Source organism: Oncorhynchus masou, chromosome 11, assembly GCF_036934945.1.
Source record: "Oncorhynchus masou masou isolate Uvic2021 chromosome 11, UVic_Omas_1.1, whole genome shotgun sequence".
Classification (NCBI taxonomy): Eukaryota; Metazoa; Chordata; class Actinopteri; order Salmoniformes; family Salmonidae; genus Oncorhynchus; species Oncorhynchus masou.
This window is the reverse complement of record NC_088222.1, coordinates 28485565-28506807: the sequence shown is the minus strand read 5'-3', so window position 1 is coordinate 28506807 and position 21243 is coordinate 28485565. Positions and strand designations below refer to the sequence as shown.

General features: G+C 40.0%; 1 protein-coding gene across 3 annotated transcripts in view; it reads right to left on the bottom strand.

Annotated features, from left to right (window-relative positions):
- Positions 1 to 21243, bottom strand: part of tenm1 (teneurin transmembrane protein 1) — a 196056-nt gene that overhangs the window by 133039 nt on the left and 41774 nt on the right. For 2 of the 3 annotated variants that reach the window (XM_064978025.1, XM_064978027.1), the window contains exon 3: positions 2398 to 2641. In XM_064978025.1, the coding sequence (XP_064834097.1) occupies positions 2398 to 2641 (244 nt within the window). Of the gene's footprint in view, positions 1 to 2397; positions 2642 to 11800; positions 11837 to 12473; positions 12501 to 21243 lie in introns of all 3 variants that reach the window. The other variant, XM_064978026.1, reaches the window with a different exon arrangement.

Sequence of the window (21243 nt, the reverse complement as noted above, 5' to 3'; positions counted from 1 at the left end):
CTCCATATTTGCAAGAATAGTGGGGGCAGCATTATGTTATGGGTATGCTTGTAATTGCTAAGGACTGGGGAGTATTTCAGTAGAAAAATAACCGTAATGGAGCTAAGCACAGGCAAAATCCTAGAGGAAAACCTGGTTCAGTAGGCTTTCCACTCGACACTGGGAGATCAATTCACATTTCAGCAGGACAATAACCTAAAACACAAGGCCAAATCTACACTGGAGTTGCTTACCAAGAAGACAGTGAATGTTCCTGAGCGGCGAGTTACAGTTTTGACTTAAATCTGCTTGAAAATCTATGGCAAGACTTGAAAATGGTTGTCTAGTAATGATCAACAACCAATTTGACAGAGCATGAAGAATTTTGAAAATAATAATGGGCAGATATTGTACAGTCCAGGTGTGCAAAGCTCTTAGACATTTTCCCAGAGAGACTCACAGCTGTAATCACTGCCAAAAGGGATTCTAACATGTATTGGCTAAGGGGTGTGATAACTTATGTAAATGAGAATGTCTAAAAACATGTTTTCACTTTGTCATTATGGAGTATTGTGTGTAGATGGGTGAGAAAAATCTCTTGAATCAATTTTGAATTCAGGCTGTAACACAACAAAGTGTGGAATAAGTCAAGGGGTATGAATACTTTCTGAAGGCACTGTACACCTAATAGGTTGTTATGGATGTTTTGAATACAATCCATGGGGGAGAAAACATACCTAAGGTAGGCCCATGTTTTCGTCTATGATGTAGTCTTCTCCCTACTGATGCTGATAACGCACGTTTCACACGTCTTTCTCTGAAGACAACATGTCAACTTCTTTTAGTCAACAGAAAGAAGTTGTTTACCAATGATAGGATTGCTTATTTTCAATTTACAATACATTTATAAAGCACCAAGCACTGGTGGGTTTACCAAACAATGGGGAAACAGACAAACACACCAAGATGAACATGTCGGCTCATCCTTTCCCTTGCCACATTTCACATTTCACGGACAAACCTTTGAGTGAAAAAACCATCTGAAAAAGCAGACAACATAATTGTCAATCTTGACAAAGGTTCTCTACTTCATGATTCATTTACTTATCCATAGTTTTCTTGTCATAGTGGTCCCTCTTTACATATTAAAACCTAAAGATAAACAAGCCTTGCCATTAATAACAAGCGGGAAATGTTTTGATTGAAGGATAGAAAAAAAGGATAGAACATTTACCTTGTTGCTTTTGGTCCTAAGTAATTGAATTTGCCATTTTCTATGAAGCATCTAGGGCTCAGCTCATTTTAAGTTAATAGAGTTTTTCCATTTTCAAGTGTGCAAAAACAGTGAATTAGACAGTGTGACATCATTGTTTGGCAACCCTTTTCAATTTCACCTTCGACCCAACACAGCTGTTGGCGGCCATCGCTTCGTCCTTTGATTTCCTATCAATAAGCAGTCTTGCTACTAACCTGTCACAGTCTGTTCTGTTTCAACTACTTTCATCTCCCATACTCTAACAGAACAAAGCTAAGAAAGAGAAACTAATTATCTCATCTGGCAGGTTGGTTTTCAAGCAGGACAAAGATAATTCATTCCAAGTTCATAAGCTCAAAGGGATAAAGGTCACATTTCGGTCTCTTGGAAATCACAAAAATTATTACATTATTAAAAGAAAAGAGTGTTCATAAAGGGTGACCGCTTGAAATGGTTTTCCCTTTGGATGTCCATTTAAAAACCAATAACCCTCTTGGGATGAACAGCTACACTTCAAAAAAAAGTTGTTCCTTCATTAATTGTCATTAATGACTCCCACACCAGTCAGATGTTGGCAACCTTCCTTTAACTAACTACAATAGCTATTTTACTATTCACATCTGACACAACATTTCTTTATATGCTAATTGTGAACACCACAGGCTTTTTGCTGTTAAATCGATGATTTGCTTTGTAAAGGCCTTGATCTTCAGTATTTTCAGCTAATCATGTACCTATTTATGTTGGATTTGTACATCACTTCACTTCTCAAAAGCCTTAGCCCTGAATCTCTTCAAAATGATATGATTTAGTTACACACCACCAACCCCTCATTATGAATTAACACCATTATTCATCTCTCTATCAAGTGTGAATCATTAAAGACGTGTGAGAGGTCTGTGACTGAAGTCACAGGGGTCCTCTCTGCAACACTTAACTCATGCCAACAACATGTTCATTCAATCTACTTTCTCAAATCTAGTGCTATTTTTTGGATCCAAGTTACCGGTGGTGTCACAGTGATTAAGAACATGGAGGGAAAGAGGCCAAGAGCCCTGCATGACTCATATTGTGGAAACTATGGCCACAGAGCTGTTAAAGTGTCTGCCACACTGAACTGACCCCATTACTAGGCAGGTGAGAGTGGAGGTGCCAAGGCTTACCTGGTCTCCAGGGGGATGTTGCTGTTGAGTGCCCAGCTGTTGTGGAGCTGGCCTCTGTCTCTGTCGGCCGGCTGAGTGGGATCTCCATCCATCGCCTGGCTCCGAGCCGGCAGGGTGTTCCTCTGCAGTGCCTCAGAAACATGAGCATGAGGGGCTGGGCGGGCACATGTGCACGCGTGGGGAGGGGGCGGGGGTGGGGGTAGGGGTCTGAAGGTGAACTGGGCTGGTGGACTGCTGGGGAGCTCTGCAGAGAGAAAGAGACAGAAAGTGAGACAGAAAGTGAGACAGAAAGTGAGAGAGAAAGCGAGAGAGAAAGCGAGAGAGAGTTGAGTCTTTTCTGAGTGGCTTGATAAGTGTGTGAGAGTTTTGTGACATTTAGTAAGCACTTTGTTAACGTTCACTTTTCCTCCACTTGGAAAGAGCCTTGGGGATTTTTCCATTTTAATTAGCACACTTAACAAGGTTATAATTCAAAAGTACAATCCACATTTTGAAAAATAGTTATGCAATAAAATTGACAGATGAACATACATTTTCCTGAGAGTGTTAAGGCACCCCAGATGCTATGATAAATGACACGCCTGTTGCTAATGAAATAAAGATGATTAGACATAAGGGCATAAGGATTGTAACCCTAGAAACCAAATTGGTTTCATCCTGCATTATTACTTTGTTGTTGTTCCTCTATAAAAAGCTCAAAACCCCTGAGTCACCCTTCGCAATCTCACGTATGAGTCTGTGTTTGAGTTCAGCGGCTCAGCAAAGAGAGCTGGCTTTCATGCCCCTGCAGTGTGACAGGTGAGATTAGTCAAGTACATCCAGACTGAAGTCAACCAGACATGTTCTCTTGCTGCAACACCACAGATGCATGAGTTCACTCCAGCTAGGAGTGAGTCCCTGTCTATTGACCACACCTGTTGTGTCTTCACACCACAGAACGTGCAACTTGTAGACTTTAGTGTAGGAGCTTTATAATCCAATTCCTTTATAAAGACTCTTATTCTACCCTACATTTCAGAATCAAATTAAAAGTTTCAGTTTCAAGTGTTATTAGTCCTATGTACAGGATACACACGGTACACAACGTCCAACAAAATACTTACTTGCAGGTTCCTTCTCGACATTGAAACAACAATAAGAAATAATAAAAGATAAGAATACAAACTTAAAGAAAATGTCTCAGTTGAATAGAATAAACATTTAAGCATAACAATAATACAGGAAGGCAAATTTATAGTACAATATTTACACATGTATCAGGGAAAGAGAGATTGGGGGGGCAAGTGTTTTTAAATTGTGCAGTATTAGCGATAGTAAATAAGAGTCTGGTAGCAGCAGTTGTGATGTGTGTGTTGCATGAATGCATGTACAGTATGTATGTATGTGTGTGTGTGTCAGAGTTAATTTTGGTACTCTTTTTTTAGATGTTGTCTAGTCTTAGTCATTTTGACTAAATTATAATTAAGTCTTAGTCACATTACTGTCATTTGAATGATGATTTAATCTAGTTATTGTCAAAATGACAAAAATAGTGGGCCATTTTTGTCAACTTAATGCCCTTTCATTTTAGCCACATTTTAGTAACATCACATTTGTATTGCCTCATTAACCTATAGGAAACATAAATCACCGACTTCCATGTGTACAAACATACATAACCTTGTCCTACCAACATATTGTTCTGCATAACATCATATTATCCTCCCAGCTGCAGAAATATGACAAACATATATAATATATTATATAAGAACTATCTGGTCATGTAAATTCCTAATTCAGCCATAGATACTGCACATGACATACAAAACAAACAGACACACAAGCGCAGAGAGAGAGACAGAGCCAGAGAGCCAGAGAAAGAGCGAGACAGACACAGAGCCAGGGAGAGAGAGAGTGAGGAGAGAGAGAGAAGAACAATCACCAGATGGTGCTGCAAAGTAGCCTAGTATGGGTTGCACCTCCATCACTCGGTCTTGTCATTGCCATTGTTATCAAGTCACACTGATGTCCAAAAGTAGAACGGTGGCTAATGAATTTGAACAAGAGCTATTGACTGTTTTGCCCAGTTATGTACTCGAGTCACTAAACATCGAGTCCCAAGTCCCCTGTGCTCGACTCAAGAGTGGTGTCATGAAATTGGCTGAAATTCCGAGTCACTGGGTCCACATGAACTCAAAATAGATTTAAATACCCAGTCAGATATAGTGTAATGACAAGATACATTTAGTCAATAAATTGTTTGTTATTCTTTTCCCTTTCTTTCTGTGCCACCAAATGTTTTCCTGTTTTCATATAGGCTACTGGTAATGTTACCTTGTGCCATGTTCAGTTGAAAGACGTTCTTAACCTGAGCTGACGTTATTCCTTATTCAACATGTCAGAGAGGCATTTAATTTTTTTTTTTACCTTTATTTTACTAGGCAAGTCAGTTAAGAACAAATTCTTATTTTCAATGACAGCCTAGGAAGAGTGGGTTAACTGCCTGTTCAGGGGCAGAACGACAGATTTGTACCTTGTCAGCTCGGGGATTTGAACTTGCAACCTTTCGGTTACTAGTCCAACGCTCTAACCACTAGGCTACCCTGCCGCCCCATGTTTGTCCTACATAGCATATTTTTTTCTGAACATTCCAAAACTTTGTGTCCTGCTGCTGATTAGCAGGAGGGACGGGGCAATTTATTGTCGCATGCGGTGCTCAAGTTAAGAAACCCACACAGCGCTATGAAGCTTGAGGTCTGACGTCATTTATAGCATGTACAGCCACTGCGTTCCAATTTAGGTGCTTATCAGTGCCCAAATCTGCCATTTTCAACCCGTATATGGGTTTGGGTGTAAAGGGCTACCATGTGTTTGGGTGTAAAGGGCTACCATGTGTTTGATTGTAAAGGGCTGCCATGTGTTTGATTGTAAAGGGCTACCATGTGTTTGAGTGTAAAAGGCTACCATGGGTTTGAGTGTAAATGGCTACCATGGGTTTCAGTGTAAATGGCTACCATGGGTTTGAGTGTAAAGGGCTACCATGGGTTTGAGTGTAAATGGCTACCATGTGTTTGAGTGTAAATGGCTACCATGGGTTTGTGTGTAAAGGGCTACCATGGGTTTGAGTGTAAAGGGCTACCAAAACTAGATAGTTGTGTGTTCTCATCCCAGTTGTATACAGAAAGACTAATGACAGAGTCCTGCGTTTGGCCTAAGAGGTTGAATTGAATTGTATTGATTTTGTTTGTCTGTGTGATACGTTTTACTCCTGCTTATTATACATCAGCGTTTAGATGGCAAGGCTCACTTCTAAGGTATTATATAATAAATGCAGATTGGAGTCTGTACCTGCAGTAATCTGATAAAATCAGTCCTCTCCATTGATCTACTGGCCATTCATTCTGTTTAAATGTCAAATTCCTCCATAATTTCCCTTTTCAGAGTATTGATATTTACCAGGTAACAATGTAAAGGAGACTGCAAGAAAATGACCAGAACATAATTCCATCAGACAGGAGGAAATTATTATTGTAGATACATGGAGGGTAAGTTGTTTGGGAGGGTTATTTTCCAACTACAGAATCAAGTTGCTAATTATTGAAAGATAACATTTTATTTTATAAATCTTAATCTTGAAACATAATATGTTGTGATCTATGATGACCAGAGAAATTATGATTGTGAATGTTCTTAGTAGAATAAGAACAATATCTATGGTTCTAAACCAGTGAGGGGCTAACATGGATAACAGTATGGTTTCCAGAATGTATGCCAAAATCTAAACAGACAAACAAATATACACTGAGTGGACAAAACATTAGGAACACCTTTCTAATATTGAGTTACAACCCCTTTTGCCCCCAGCCTCAATTCGTTGGGCATGGACTTTACAAGGTGTCAAAATGTTGACTCCAATGCTTCCCACAGTTGTGCCAAGTTGGTTGGATGTTCTTTGGGTGTTGGACCATTCTTGATACACATGGGAAACTGTTGAACGTGAAAAACCCAGCAGCATTGTAGTTCTTGACAAACTCAAACTGCTGTGCTTGGCACCTACAGTGGCAAGAAAAAGTATGTGAACCCTTTGGAATTACCTGGTTGGTCATAAAATTTGATCTGATCTTCATCTAAGTCACAACAATAGACAAACACAGCATGCTTAAACTAACAGCACACAAATTATTGTATTTGTCTTGTCTATATTGAATACATAATTTAAACATTCACAACGTAGGTTTGAAAAAGTATGTGAACCCCTAGGCTAATAACTTCTCCAAAAGCTAATTAGAATCAGGAGTCAGCTAACCTGGAGTCCAATCAATGAGATGAGATTAGAGAAGTTGGTTAGAGCTGCCTAGCCCTATAAAAAACACTAACAAAATTTGAGTTTACTATTCACAAGAAGTATTGCCTGATGTGAACCATGCCTCAAACAAAAGAGATCTCAGAAGACCCATGATTAATAATTGTTGACTTGTGTAAAGCTGGAAAGGGTTACAAATGTATCTCTAAAAGCCTTGATGTTCATCAGTCCACGGTAAGACAAATTGTCTATAAATGGAGAAAGTTCAGCACTGTTGCAACTCTCCCTAGGAGTGGCCGTAAGGGAAAGATAAGGGAAAGACAGCGCAGAATACTCAATGAGGTTAAGAAGAATCCTAGAGTATCAGTTAAAGACTTACAGAAATCTCTGGACCATGTTAACATCTCTGTTGATGAGTCTACGATATGTAAAACACTAAACAAGAATGGTGTTCATTGGAGGACACCACGGAAGAAGCCACTGCAAAAGTGCACCTGGATGTTCCAAAATATTCTGTGGACAGATAAAACTAAAGTTGAGTTGTTTGGAGGAACACACAACACTATGTGTGGAGAGAAAAAGGCACAGCACACCAACATCAAAACCTCATCCCAACTGTAAAGTCTGGTGGAGGCCCAGTCAGAGTCCTGACCTCAACCCGATTGAGATGCTGTGGCATGACCTCGAGCGGTTCACACCAGACATCATAAGAATATTTCTGAACTGAAACAGTTTTGTAAAGATGAATGATCCAAAATTCCTCCTGACCGTGGTACAGGTCTGATCCGCAACTACAGAAAATATTTAGTTGAGTTTATTGCTACCAAAGGAAGATCAACCAGTTATTAAATCCAAGGGTTCACATACTTGTTCTACGCTACACTGTGAATGTTTACACAGCGTGTTCAATAAAGACATGAAAATGTATAATTTTTTCTGTGTTATTAGTTCAAGGAGTCTGTTTGTCTATTCTTTGACTTAGATGTAGATCAGATCAAATTTTATGACCAAGTTATGTAGAAATCCAGGTAATTACAAAGGGTTCACATACTTTATCTTGCCACTGTCCTACCATACCCCGTTCAAAGGCACTTAAATCTTTTGTCTTGCTCATTCACCCTCTGAATGTCACACACACAATCCATGTCTCAATTGTTTCAAGGCTTAAAAATCCTTCTTTAACCTGTCTACTCCCCTTCATCTACACTGATTGAAGTGGTTCTAAGTAACATCAATAAGGGATCATAGCTTTCACCAGGATTCACCTGGTCAGTCTATGTTATGGAAAGAGCAGAAATGTTTTGTACACTCAATTTTAATATTTTTTAAAAATACTATATTTTGCAAGACATTGTGTTTAATGTATCTCGTTTGGCGCAGCCACATCCCTATTATTTTCACGCTTGCTACATAAAACAAAGCCTTTGAGATGTAAACATGAGCCTCAGAGGAACAGACAATACCAGAGGAGGCTGGTGTGGAGAGATATGGGAGGATGATCTTATTGAAATGGCTGGAATGGAATAAATGGAACGGTATCAACCATATGGAAACCAATTATTTGACTCCGTTCCATTTATTCCATTCAAGCCATTACAATGAGCCCGTCCTCATATAGTTCCTCCCAGCAGCCTCCAAATGTAGGTACACTTCTGAAAGGTTCTTCAGAAAAAGCTTTCAGTTTGACATTCTTCTCTAATCATTCAGGAGCTTCCAAAACCAGCCTTTAACATGGCCTCAATTTACTTCAACTCCATTTCCGGGAATTCCCTTCAAAGCGCATGCTTTCAAGACAGAACCTCCGCGGGATTGAAAGAGTCTTAAAAGTACACCTGACCTGCTGCAGACATACTCTATCCTTGACAAATGTAAATATACTAGGTCATACGTACACATGCATTATTAAGACTAGGCCATTCACTGATCCTCTCTTAGATAAGCTAGCTGCTCTAAGTGCTGCCTGACTGCAGCCAGCCAGAGCCTGACAATACACTGTAAAACAACAAAGAAGAGGAAAATTAGAATTCATTTCCATGGCAGCTCCTTCCACTCTGCCAACCTGTTTGGCAGTTGGCATAATTGGACTTTTCACAGGCACCCTTTCTTATAAGTACTTTATAATAACCCCATCACAGGCTCCTCAAACCAGAGAAGAGATGGGACAACTTAATACTTCACAATGGTACTAGAGAGAAGCTGCTGCACTGTCTCGAAAAGAAGACACATTTAATCAGAACCGCACTGCAGAATTTACACAGCCGTATAAACATATTTCATGAGGGCGGCAGGTAGCTTAGCGGTTAAAAATCTGCCTATGTGCCCTTGAACAAGGCACTTAACCCTAATTGCTCCGGTAAGTTGTTCTGGATAAGAGCGTCTGCTAAATTACTAAATGTTTTGGTAAAATAATAGGGTTTCGATTGGAGGTTAACTATTTGCCATATAAATCCACACTGAATAAAACCGATCTTTCTACATGAACAAGAACGCTGCAGGGTGGATTGAATCAGACCCAGCATCATTTTATATGAGATTTGGCCAGCGGGACATCAGACTACAGATCTGAGTAAAGATGCATCTTGGCTGCTGTGTCAGGAACACTGAGGTGTAAAGCTGACCCACTGAGACCCTGGACCAGGCAAGAGAGCAGTTTATTGATGACCTTGGCTGCAGAGCATGTGTCTACAAGTGTTATTGCAACCCTGATGCTGCCCACTGCAGTGAGACGCACAAACAAACAATAAGCCAATGGGAACACTTTTCCATTTAATTTTGTCCCTACAACACAACACCACGTTGACTTGCAATGTTAATAGAACTGTTTAAACAGCACAAATGCTTGTGATTTCAATGGAAAATGGAAATGCATGCAAAGGGCTCTGACTGTGTTATACCCATTCTATTTCTAAAAGGGAACCTGAGTTGCGAGGGGAAGCACATTAGCTTCACCTGGAGAGGGGAGAGAGCATGGCTCAGTGTCTCACTAGACATGGGAGAATACAGAACAAAAGGGCTGGCCCTGCAGTCCCCCTCACCCTGCTGCTTTCAAGTGCTGCACACAGTGCATTATGCATAGCCTTCCTTACTATTGACATTTATACTTCAAAACTCACCTTCCTTTTGCACAGGGAGGGAGATGGGAATGGAGCTGTATAAGAGCAGGTAAGGCTGGCATTTTCAGCAGACAAATCATTTCGCTCTGTTTGAGTGTGTGCGTGTGTACGTGCGTGTTTGTGTGAGAGTAGGGTGTGAGGTTCGGCACAGCACCTGACATTTAATAGAAATGCCTCTAAACATGTGGCCTATCAGAAAGTTTGAGATTCAGAGAGAGGCCTTAAATGAAAATTCTGTTGAGTAAAAAAGCTGGACTAGCCAGCAAAAGGTAGAGAGAGAGAGTGTAAATTGCCGTGGTGTACTTTATGTCATGTCCCTACATAAAGAAAGCACCAGCTAGTGTGCACCTTTAAGTTGTTAACTTTGGGCAATTCTGAAGATTCAATTTAGTGTGTCCTAGTCTTACATGGCTATACATGAGTTTTGTAATACTCCCTTTGGAAATTCATAATCATGCACTATCTAGGATGATAATACTGTACACCATTTGTATGTTTCCCGAGCCATAGCACAATGACTGAAAGTCTACAGGTACAGAAGCACATGCTAGCATACCTGTAGATTTCAAGTTATTGCGCCAACACTAGTTAGCAATAGCTCGCAAAACTACCTCTGAATTCCTTCATACTGCACACAGACGCAAAAATGGTATCTACGAGTTCAGCCAGCACACATATACAGTATCAGATTGGGACTTTTGCAAAACACGCGAGAAAGCTCTTAATGCCAAAGGCTTTAACACAATTTCTTTCCCAGCAAGACCCTCTATTATTGAAATTGCTCTCGGCATATAGAAAGGTACATCAGCCAGCCACAATGAAAATGCCTGGTGTTGAGTAACACCGCAGAGTTCTAAACACACACAGCTCTCAGGCACTCCAGAAGAGCGGCTCCCTTTCCCCTAACCCTCAGAGGCTACTGCAATAACCTCCTAAAATAAAACCCCATGTATAATGTACTACCACAATTACTTCCAAAGGTGGAGTAGTCTATTCATCACACATCAACTATTTTTACATTTGGCAACAGTACATCTTGCACAATGACAATCAGAATTGCTTGTGAGGAACATTTTCTTCTGCACTGTCCTCCCCATTGGCTTGGCTCCCTTCAGAAAACAAGCTGAATGCACCTGAAGGGTACAGTGTCACTTATTCAATCTCTTCATTAATACATGTTTACTTTCACCAGATGTCCTTCACAGCTCATAAACCTAGATTTCCTCTCCAACATCTGATGAATCACTGTGGATGAGGACTTGTATGTATGTATGTATGTATGTATGTATGTATGTATGTATGTATGTATGTATGTATGTATGTATGTATGTATGTATGTATGTATGTATGTATGTATGTATGTATGTATGTATGTATGTATGTATGTATGTATCCATATGGTAAAGGATCAATTAAGGTACATTAAACCAAGAGTCTTACCACTCTGTCAGAACCTCTGTGTTGACTGTGGATTGGAAGTCAAGTAAGTCAATGTAACTCTTGCCTAGCCTGGGTGAGAGAAAGACCTGAGGAAGGAAAAGGCCTACTGTTTTAATAGACAGGCCAGGCAGGGTTGTATGTTTACTGAGCAGCAGATTGATAAGAGCACGGTTGGTCTGTTTTAGACATAAAATAACTGAAATGTAGGTGCACGTACCTGGGTAACCTCTCAGTCGACAGTATGTATTTGCCAGCAGGGTCCTTATACTGTATGACACTCTCAAGCACCTCTGCCCAGAAGATATGACTATCCTCTTCGGTCATAAATATATTTATTCTCTGGCATAGTTATGCATGGTGGATAATACACAAGAGGAAACAGAGGCAAATAATCTCGTATTCCCCCAATTTGACTTGGCCTTTTCTAGCCTGGGTTTGAAAATGCATTTATTGTAACCTGGTGCGTGAATGGAATCTTTTTAAGAGCTTTAAGATGATCCCACTGTAGAAAGTGCTACATGACTTTACACACTACACAAGGGGAACATCAATCCATGAGACTAGACACGTGTGTCCCATCTTCTTGCTAGAATCATCTGGGGCACTTCAATCAATAGAGGCAATATGGCAACTTAGCATTCTAGGATTGAACTTCAAAACATTTTTTTGTTGTCATATTTGAATCATTGTGAACCATGACTTCGCTTAACAATATGGGGCTATCACATGGAATCCCGAAAGCTAAAGAGCATGTCCAAAGCAATTCATATAGAAAAATGCAGTTATAAGGTAAACGGTTAAAGACAGATATTTTAAGTCTTAGCAAAATCAGAAAAGCAATGTTATCATTAAATAAGTACTTACCTTCACTTAAAGTCTGACTGTTTGTTTAAAGCCTAAACAACTGAGGACCAGTAGTGGTTTGCTGAATGCCTGACTCATGGCTTGGGCACGATGACATTGATTAATGTGTTTATAGTGCAACATGTCAAAAAAGAACCCATTTTCAGAGGGAAATGGACAATAATTACTGAAATCAACATGTTTCACATATAGTAGATATTTCAAACTTGTATGCCAAGACATCTGGCTAGTTCACTGAACACTGTGAATATTTGGCGCTATGACAGGGATATTCACAGATGATCTGTGATTGTGTATAATAGGGCCGCAGCACATACATCCACAGATCTCACAGCAAACTAACGTCAGGTATTTTACAAAGAAACCGCGTGGCTCACGTCATCTCTTTACACAGGGGACTTATTCTAAATGCAATAAAGACAATACAGAGACATGGTTGTAATAATTGAGGTGAGTAAAATGAGTTCTCTACCAGATGGTGCGTCGGTGATAGTGTCACCGTTTGCGGCTCTGGTATTGATCCTCTTTTATAAAATGACATACAAAGGTCAGAGGAAGTCTATCCATTTACCCTTAGCATGCTTTTACTGCATGGATAGATTGGCAGACACAGAGGCCATTGTGTGAAAGCCCATTTGACACGACTGGGTGTACCTGTTGTTCTGTGGCCAGTAAATTCTCCCTTCTCAGATTCATAGCCTCGTTTTATGGGCAACCCTTTCTTTATACTTATCTGATCTGACATGCATTATTTACTGTGCCAGCTTATCTGGCCGGTACACAAACCCTGCACTTTTCACACTTGAAAGAGGAGCCAGACTAGAATAGGAGGGAGGATCATAAAATCTGTCAACTGCAATGACACAAACCCTAACAAACCCTATCAAAGACCAATCTAAGTCATTAACAGGAATAATTCAAAACAATTAAAACTTAATGACATTGATCCATACATCTCTATTGAGGAGCATTTGGCTTAAACAACCATGTTAACCTTCCAAAGGTTTAAAGCTTGACTACTGTATCCAATGTCATTACTGAACATAAGCGGAAAATGGATGGAGAAGAAACGGCAGGTCATTGAGCTGTCAACAAATGTCAAGGTTGGCCTCGCTCACTCTCTGTCTCTCTTGCTCTCTTTCTCACTTACTGTAGATAATGGCGATAGATAAAAATGCAAAGCACTTGCCAGGAGAATTTCACTGTGGTTCTTACACCTAATGAGATATTCAAGATACAAACACATTACCAGTGTTACATTTGGTTACTTTTGAGGTTAGCGATCTAGCCGGGCACCTAATTAAAGGATTCGTTTGGGAGGGAATAACTTAAGAAAGATAGCTACTGTTTTGAGACAGAAGCACACTGTCACCAAGCTTGCATCCAAGATTAGCATTTGGCAAACCTTATAGCCTCATTGTTCTTTTGACAAGAAAGACTGCAAACAGAGCTTCTAAACCCGTAGCAAAATGACAGCTTCTGACAGTTTATGGCTGTTACCAACATGTACACAGCTGTTGTTTCCACAGGGTCTGAAATCTGAACACTTGTTTATTTATTTCCTCAAGTGTATTTTGCTTTAAATAATCAGCTCATACATTTTCTTCTCCTTGTCTTGGGAAAAGCCTCCTATGAGGATGGGACAATACTCTATTTTCCCTTCGCTCTGCGGGGAAAGTCAGGAGTCAAAGAAAAACTGTGTGAGAGACCAACCAAAATACATGGTCCATTGTTCATCAGTAGCTAAGGTCTGGCCATCAGGTAGTGGGTACAGTAGGACACAAATAGAATCCCTTCTTCTTAGTCACATCCTTGATGTAGCTCTAAAAGCAAGGAGAGAGAGAGCAAGAAAATAACTAAGAGACCGTGATTGAGACAATTAAAAGCGGTATTGATCGGTGTTGGCTGCTCTGTAGGCGTCTGCCTAACTGTGCGTGTACCCAGTGCGCCTGACAGGGCAGACTCAATTGGTCTCCTCTCTGTCCGATGGAATTGGCAGGCCTCACGGCAGGCCTGACAGAAATTGACACCATATATTACTTTATCAAACCATTATTCAACCTCCATTAAAAGAGAGAACTTAACTGACTTCCCACGAGGCCCCTTCAGAAGTGATAGCCATCCATGGAGAGATGACAACCTTGCTGTTAAAGGGCAGAGCTGTCATCGGCTGAGACTACGACATGTCTCTCTGAGGGTTAATGGCCCTCCGTGCTTCTGAAAGGGGAGTGGACATCAGAACACATAGACAATATAGTAGGTATCATGCATTCTTTTTAAAGGGGAACAGATAGCAGGACAGATAATGCATCAGACTCCCAATGGACACATGCTTCCTGGCACGAAACCATGCGACAGGGAAGCCATACCCAGTGTAAGCAAAGTTTAAAGGTGCATGGGGATCGTAGAACAGCTGCTAGACTGAATAAACATTATCTATGTCCCATTATATGGGTCTAGGGCATTGTATAAGCCTTATGGTGGGGTTCAATGTCAGTTTCATCAAAATGAGGTGACATAACAATGGGGACGTTGCAAGATTGAGAATCATGCATTCATTATCAAGATGCTAACAAAAGGACAACACAGTTCAGCCGGTACATTTATATACTCAGTCTACCCACATCTCATGTGATTTGCTGATTAAAATAGTGTGTTGCCAGGAGATCGTTGTTGCATAAACATTTTTAATAAGTCTGTTCACCAATAATGTACATCATCTCTACAGACATCAAAATTCAAATGAAAGAGACTGATGATCATTATGTAATATGTACAATTATTTAAGAGCCTTATGCAATATAATTGTGATAAACACAAAAAAAACAAGACATTTTCATTGTGAGCAATTATCTTAAAGTGCATTTCAAAACAGTTTGCGCCTGAATTGCATTCTTCCTGTTGTCACCTTGAAAAGAAAGCTTTCCTCTTATAAGTCCCCTGCTGGGAACATGTCTCAGAACTTTTTTTCATGACAGAAAGTCTTCGATTAAAGTGCTTGGTGACAATCAAACTAAGAACTGCAACACAAATGTAACAGGTTTTTTGACTGATTGAGACACGGCACTGTCTTGTCCGTTTTAAGACATTCTGGATTAGGCGGTGTCAAAGGAAGTCTCTAAAAATTGTCAAAGACTCCAGCCACCCAAGTCATAGACTGTTCTCTCTATCTCTCTCTCTCTCTCTGATGCACCAGGTCTGGAACCAACAGGACTCTGAACAGCTTCTACCCCCAAGCCATAAGACTGCTAACTAGTTAGTTAACTATGTGCATTGACCCTTTTTGCACTACCTCTTTTGACTCCCATACGCTGCTGCTACTGTTTATTACCTATCCTGTTGCCTAGTCAATGTATCCCTACCTACAGTATATGTACCGGTACATATCTTGCTCAATTACCTCGTACACCTGCATATCGACTCGGTAATGGTACCCTGTGTACAATGCATTCGGAAAGTATTCAGACACGGTCCCTGATTTATTTAGAATTCAAGGCACACTTAACAAGCATGGCTACCACAGCATTCTGCAGCGATACGCCATCCCATCTGGTTTGCGCTTAGTGAGACTATCATTTGTTTTTCAACAGGACAATGACCCAACACACCTCCAGGCTGTATAAGGGCTATTTGACCCAGGAGAGGGATGGAGTGCTGCATCAGAAGACCTGGCCTCCACGATCACCCGACCTCAACCCAATTGAGATGGTTTGGGATGAGTTGGCCAAGAGGTGCTCAGCATATGTGGGAACTCCTTCAAGCCCATTGGAAAAGCATTCCAGGTGAAGCTGGTTGAGAGAATGCCAAGAGTGTGCAAAGCTGTCATCAAGGCAAAGGGTTGCTACTTTGAAGAATCTCATATAAAATATATTTGGATTTGTTTTACACTATTTGGGTTACTATGTGCTTCCATATGTGTTATTTCATAGTTTTGATGTCTTAACTATTATTATACAATGTAGAAAATAGTAAAATAAAGAAAAGCCTTGAATGAGTAGGTGTGTCCAAACTTTTGACTGGTGCTGTATATTTATATTATTTTACTCAAAACATGTCACTTCACCTCAACTCATCACCCAAGGGAAATGCCAATTTGCTGGCACCCAGTATTTTCTACTATATGTTTTGCAGTATAAAGGACAGGTAACTGCCAAAGTAAAGGAAACGCCAACAAATCTCTTAAATGGGGATTTGGGCCACCACGAGCCATTCCCATTGTTCCCATTGTTCCTCAACTGGAGTGTATGATATACCATTTTCTAGCTCCGAGTCTCTACTTTTATCCAATGTAAAAAACACAAATTCAAATTTTGCTACTTAAGACTGAATCGAGGCAGTCGGTCCCAATTATCCAGCAATCTGTGAGAATACTTGATGATACGTGATGGTATGAGGTCGGTTGGTTTGCAAAACCTTCCTCAAACCATAGCCCCCTAGGTACAGTACTACTGTATTACCTACAAACACCGCTTCCAGCTGCCTCCTGGTGGCGATTTCTATATTTTAAATATTTATTTAAATCCTCCTGCTGCGGGATTATTATCCGCCTGTGACGAAATGTGTCATATTAAGATCCGACACCTGTATGTATAAACAACACATCCACATTATATCTTAAACATTTTTCTCCTATTGTCACGCCTTGGTCATTGTATTTTGTGTTTCCGTTATATATTTGGTTAGGCCAGGGTGTGACATGGGTTTATGTATTGTATTTTCGTATTGGGGTTTGTAGTATTTGGGATTGCGGCTGAGTAGGGGTGTTGTATAGGTTTAGCTGCCTGAGGCGGTTCTCAATCAGAGTCAGGTGATTCTCGTTGTCTCTGATTGGGAACCGTATTTAGGTAGCCTGGTTTTCACTTTGTATTTCGTGGGTGATTGTTCCCGTCTCTGTGTTAGTTTCACCAGTCAGGCTGTAATAGGTTTCACGTTCCGTTTGTTGTTTTGTATTTATTAGTTATTCATGTATAGTTCGTTTGTTTGTTTCACTAATAAACATGAGTAACCTACACACTGCATTTCGGTCCGACTTTCTTGCGACAAACGAAGAACGCCGTTACACCTATGGTGAAACGTGTAGGTTTCCATCTAAGCATTTTATTGCAGACAAAACAATGTCTCGTGCTATTAATATATAGAGACATATTTTGATTTTGTGTAGATGATAATAGAGCTTTGAAAATAGTAGAACCCCCCCCCCCCACAATCGGATATGGTGAAATGTTTTTGTTTTCCCCTCTTGTTTCTATTCAGTCTACCACTGATGTCTGAGACTTTCATACTGGAAAGTCTATCCAAATTGGGATACTTTTGATGTTTTTCTTTTTCCACTCCCCATCCTCCCACTTTAGTTTAGCAAACCCTGCGGGGTAATTCTGACAAAGGTATCTCTAAGTGCTAGGTCTTGTATTATGTAGCTGCTTCGCTGCCTCAGCCTTGCTGTCGCTCCGAGCTGTTCCCACCTAGAATGCTGCTAGAGGACTGGTATCCAGTAAGAACTGGATCACTATGTCAAGCTCAGCACATTTCTTTTAAATAAATCTGAACTACTGTCAGAAATACCCAGACTTTGGTTGTTCCGAATCAACCAAAGAAGTGTCAGGAAAACCTGCATACATTTCATTCAGTTGAGCATACAACAAATCCTGTTTAGAGTAAATAGTACACAAATTACTTGTAATTGTTCATTTGACCAATTCCCCTTTTCAGTACATGGATAAGGCGCACACCCCCATGTTCTTTTGACTGGTGTAAAGCTACTGCACAACAATGGTTAGCTGAGTAACATTACTGTTCATACCATTGTCCTCTGGCTGCCATTGTTCTACTCCCAACCATGCGCCACATGAATTATCGTTAATAAATTGCTGCATTTAGAACCACAAAAAATGTGCATTGTTTAACTGCTCAGAATGTGCCCGCACAGTACGATCTGGACAAATATGGTTCCAGAATCCATCTTCTACATAGCATGAAACGGTGTAGCGGGTCTCTGAAGGTATCAGCAGAACAACTCCCTTGTGTCATGTCAAAAATATGTATTTAGCACATTCTGTGGAATAGCTCAGCGCTTGCTCCGATAACTTCCCTATCCCATGTGACACATTTGATATTGAAGAGAAAAATAAGTTCTGCACAACTTGATGCCTTCTTCAGTGGGATACCAACACAGTTGCTAATATGCGGCCCCATGGAGACATCATTTCAGATAAGAGGGATTTGGGTAGACAGGAAATGTAGCTCAGCAACACTAGAAAGCCGCAGGTAAAAAGGAAGTATGGAAACCAGAGATAGGTTTGATATTCTATCTGCAAGCATTTTCAAAAAAGGCCACTGAACATTTCAGAGAATTGTTTTTAAAAATGAGATGTCTGTTTACTGTATTTTGTTTATTGTTTGATGCTTTATATTCAGATATGGCAGGGCCAATTGCAATGTCCAATCTCTAACTGTAAATTGAGCGTTGATCCTGGGGGGGAATTATAGACAGTGCATTCTGAGTATTCAGACCCCTTGATGACTTTTTCCACATTTTGTTAGGTTACAGCCTTATTCTAAAATGGATTCAATTAAAAATGTTCCTCATCAATCTATGCACAATACCCCATAATGACAAAGTGTTTTTTTTCTTCCGCAAATTACGAATAAAAACAAAAATACCTTACCTACATAAGTGTTCAGACCCTTTGCTATGAGACTTGAAATTGAGCTCAGGTGCATCCTGTTTCCATTGATCATCCTTGAGATGTTTCTACAACTTGGAGTCTACCTGTGATAAATTCAATTGATTGGACATGATTTGCGAAGGCACACTCCTGTCTATATGAGATTCCACAGTTGACATTGCATGTCAAAGCAAAAACCAAGCCAAAAGGTCAAAGGAATTGTCCATAGAGCCCCTAGACATGATTGTGTTGAGGCACAGATCTGGGGAAGAACACTTTTCTGCAGCATTGAAGGTCCCCAAGAACACAGTGGCTTCCATCATTCTTAAATGGAAGATGTTTGGAACCCCTGAGACTCTTGCTAGAGACGTTCGCCGGGCAAAACTGAGGAATCAGGGGAGAAGGGCCTTGGTCAGGGAGGTGACCAAGAACCCGATGGTCACTCTGACAGAGTTCCAGAGTTCCTCTGTGGAGATGGGAGACCTTCCAGAAGGACAACCATGTCTGCAGCACTCCACCAATCAGGCCATTATGGTAGAGTGTACTCTCAGACCATGAGAAACAAGATTCTCTGGTTTGATGAAACCAAGATTGAACACTTTGGCCTGAATGCCAAGGGTCACATCTGGAGGAATCCTTGCACCATCCCAACGGTGAAGCATGGTGTTGGCAGCATCATGCTGTGGGGATGTTTTTTAGCAGCAGGGACTGGGAGACAAGTCAGGATCGAGGGAAAGATGAACGACGCAAAGTACAGAGAGATCCTTGACGAAAACCTGCTCCAGAGTGCTCAGGACCTCAGACTGGGGCAAAGGTTCACCTTCCAACAGGACAACAACCCTAAGTGTACAGTCAAGACAACGCAGGAGTGGCTTTGGGACAAGTCTCTGAATGTCCTTGAGTGTCCCAGCCAGAGTCCGGACTCAAACCTGATCAAACATCACTCGAGAGACCTGAAAATAGCTGTGCAGTCATACCCAAGAAGACTCAAGGCTGTAATCACTGCCAAAGGTGCTTCAACAAAGTACTCAGTAAAGGGTCTGAATGCTTATGTTAATGTGATAATTATTTATTTATTTTTATATAAATGTGCTACAATTTCTAAAAACATGTTTTTGCTTTGTCATTACGGGGTATTGTTTGTAGATTGATTAGGGGGAAAAGGATTTAATACATTTTAGAATAAAGCTGTAACGTAACAAAATATGGAAAAAGTCAAGAGGTCTGAATACTTTCCGAATGCACTGTATACTTTGGTATAACAATTGATGACCAACAATTGTTTTTAGATTGTTTTTAGACAGTTTTGTTTCGATAATGTTTTTATTACAATAGTAAAAATAGGTAAAAGAGTCACACTCCTTAAAAGGCCAAGTGATGCCGAAAACGTTGGTGTTTTACCCAATACATTTCTGGGAGATTATATATAGTGTATGTGTGTATATACTTCTTCTTTTTTAAGCTTACAGTTTATTCACCATTAGTCAGCACCTCTACACAAAATAATATTTTCTGGGTGTGCGCCAGCTCATGCTTTTTATTAGTTCATTACAAGAGTAACAAGTAATTGTTACCAATCTACTTCTAAGAAAATTGTCCAGATTGGAATGACATTAGAATACAAATTGGAGTAAGCTTGGTTAAAGGGGTTATAGAAACAACAATTTGACTCTTGAGATGATGGTACAATAGCCAGCATTGTTATGCATTATTATTGTGGTGTAATTTCAACTTCAAATGTTATTTTTTTGTACTTAATTTTTCTTTATCAAAACGTTTTGTACAACGTTAGTGAACCTTTTAACATTATTAATCAACATAAATGATAGCTTAATTCATTTGAATAATTTGAAAACATTTATTCAAGCAATGCTTGTGCTGCAGTTTCGTCACTAGTGTTAAATTACAATTCTGGCTTTCCATCATGTTTTTCTGTCAAATCAACTTGCACATCTAATCAAGGAGATAAAGTGTAATGGTAATTTGAATTTTTGTAAACGGTCGTTTTGCACTCTAACTACAATTATACTACAGTGTACTGCAGTTATACTTCAATCTGAATGAAAAAATGTTTTTCGTAATGGAAGACAATTGTTCATTTTCAGCCCCATTCAAAAAGGCTCATTTGAATTTCCTGATACATCTGGAAAATTCTCCGCAATAAAAGAGTGATCAAGTTCAGACCTGACATCTGTATACAAGATGATATTTAATACAAGCATCATTCCACTAGGTAAAAGAATGTCTGGAAGTGACAGAATAGCAAACAGCATAATTTGTAGTCAGAGTGTGAAACATGGCAGACCATAAGGACACAACACCAAGACTCAATGGATTGCATTCCACCTTCAGACTCAATACAGGGTATGTATACTGAACCAAAATATAAAGGCAACATGCCACAATTTCAAAGATTTTGCTGAGTTACAGTTCATATAATGAAATCAGTCAATTGAAATGAACCCAATAGGCCCTAATCTAT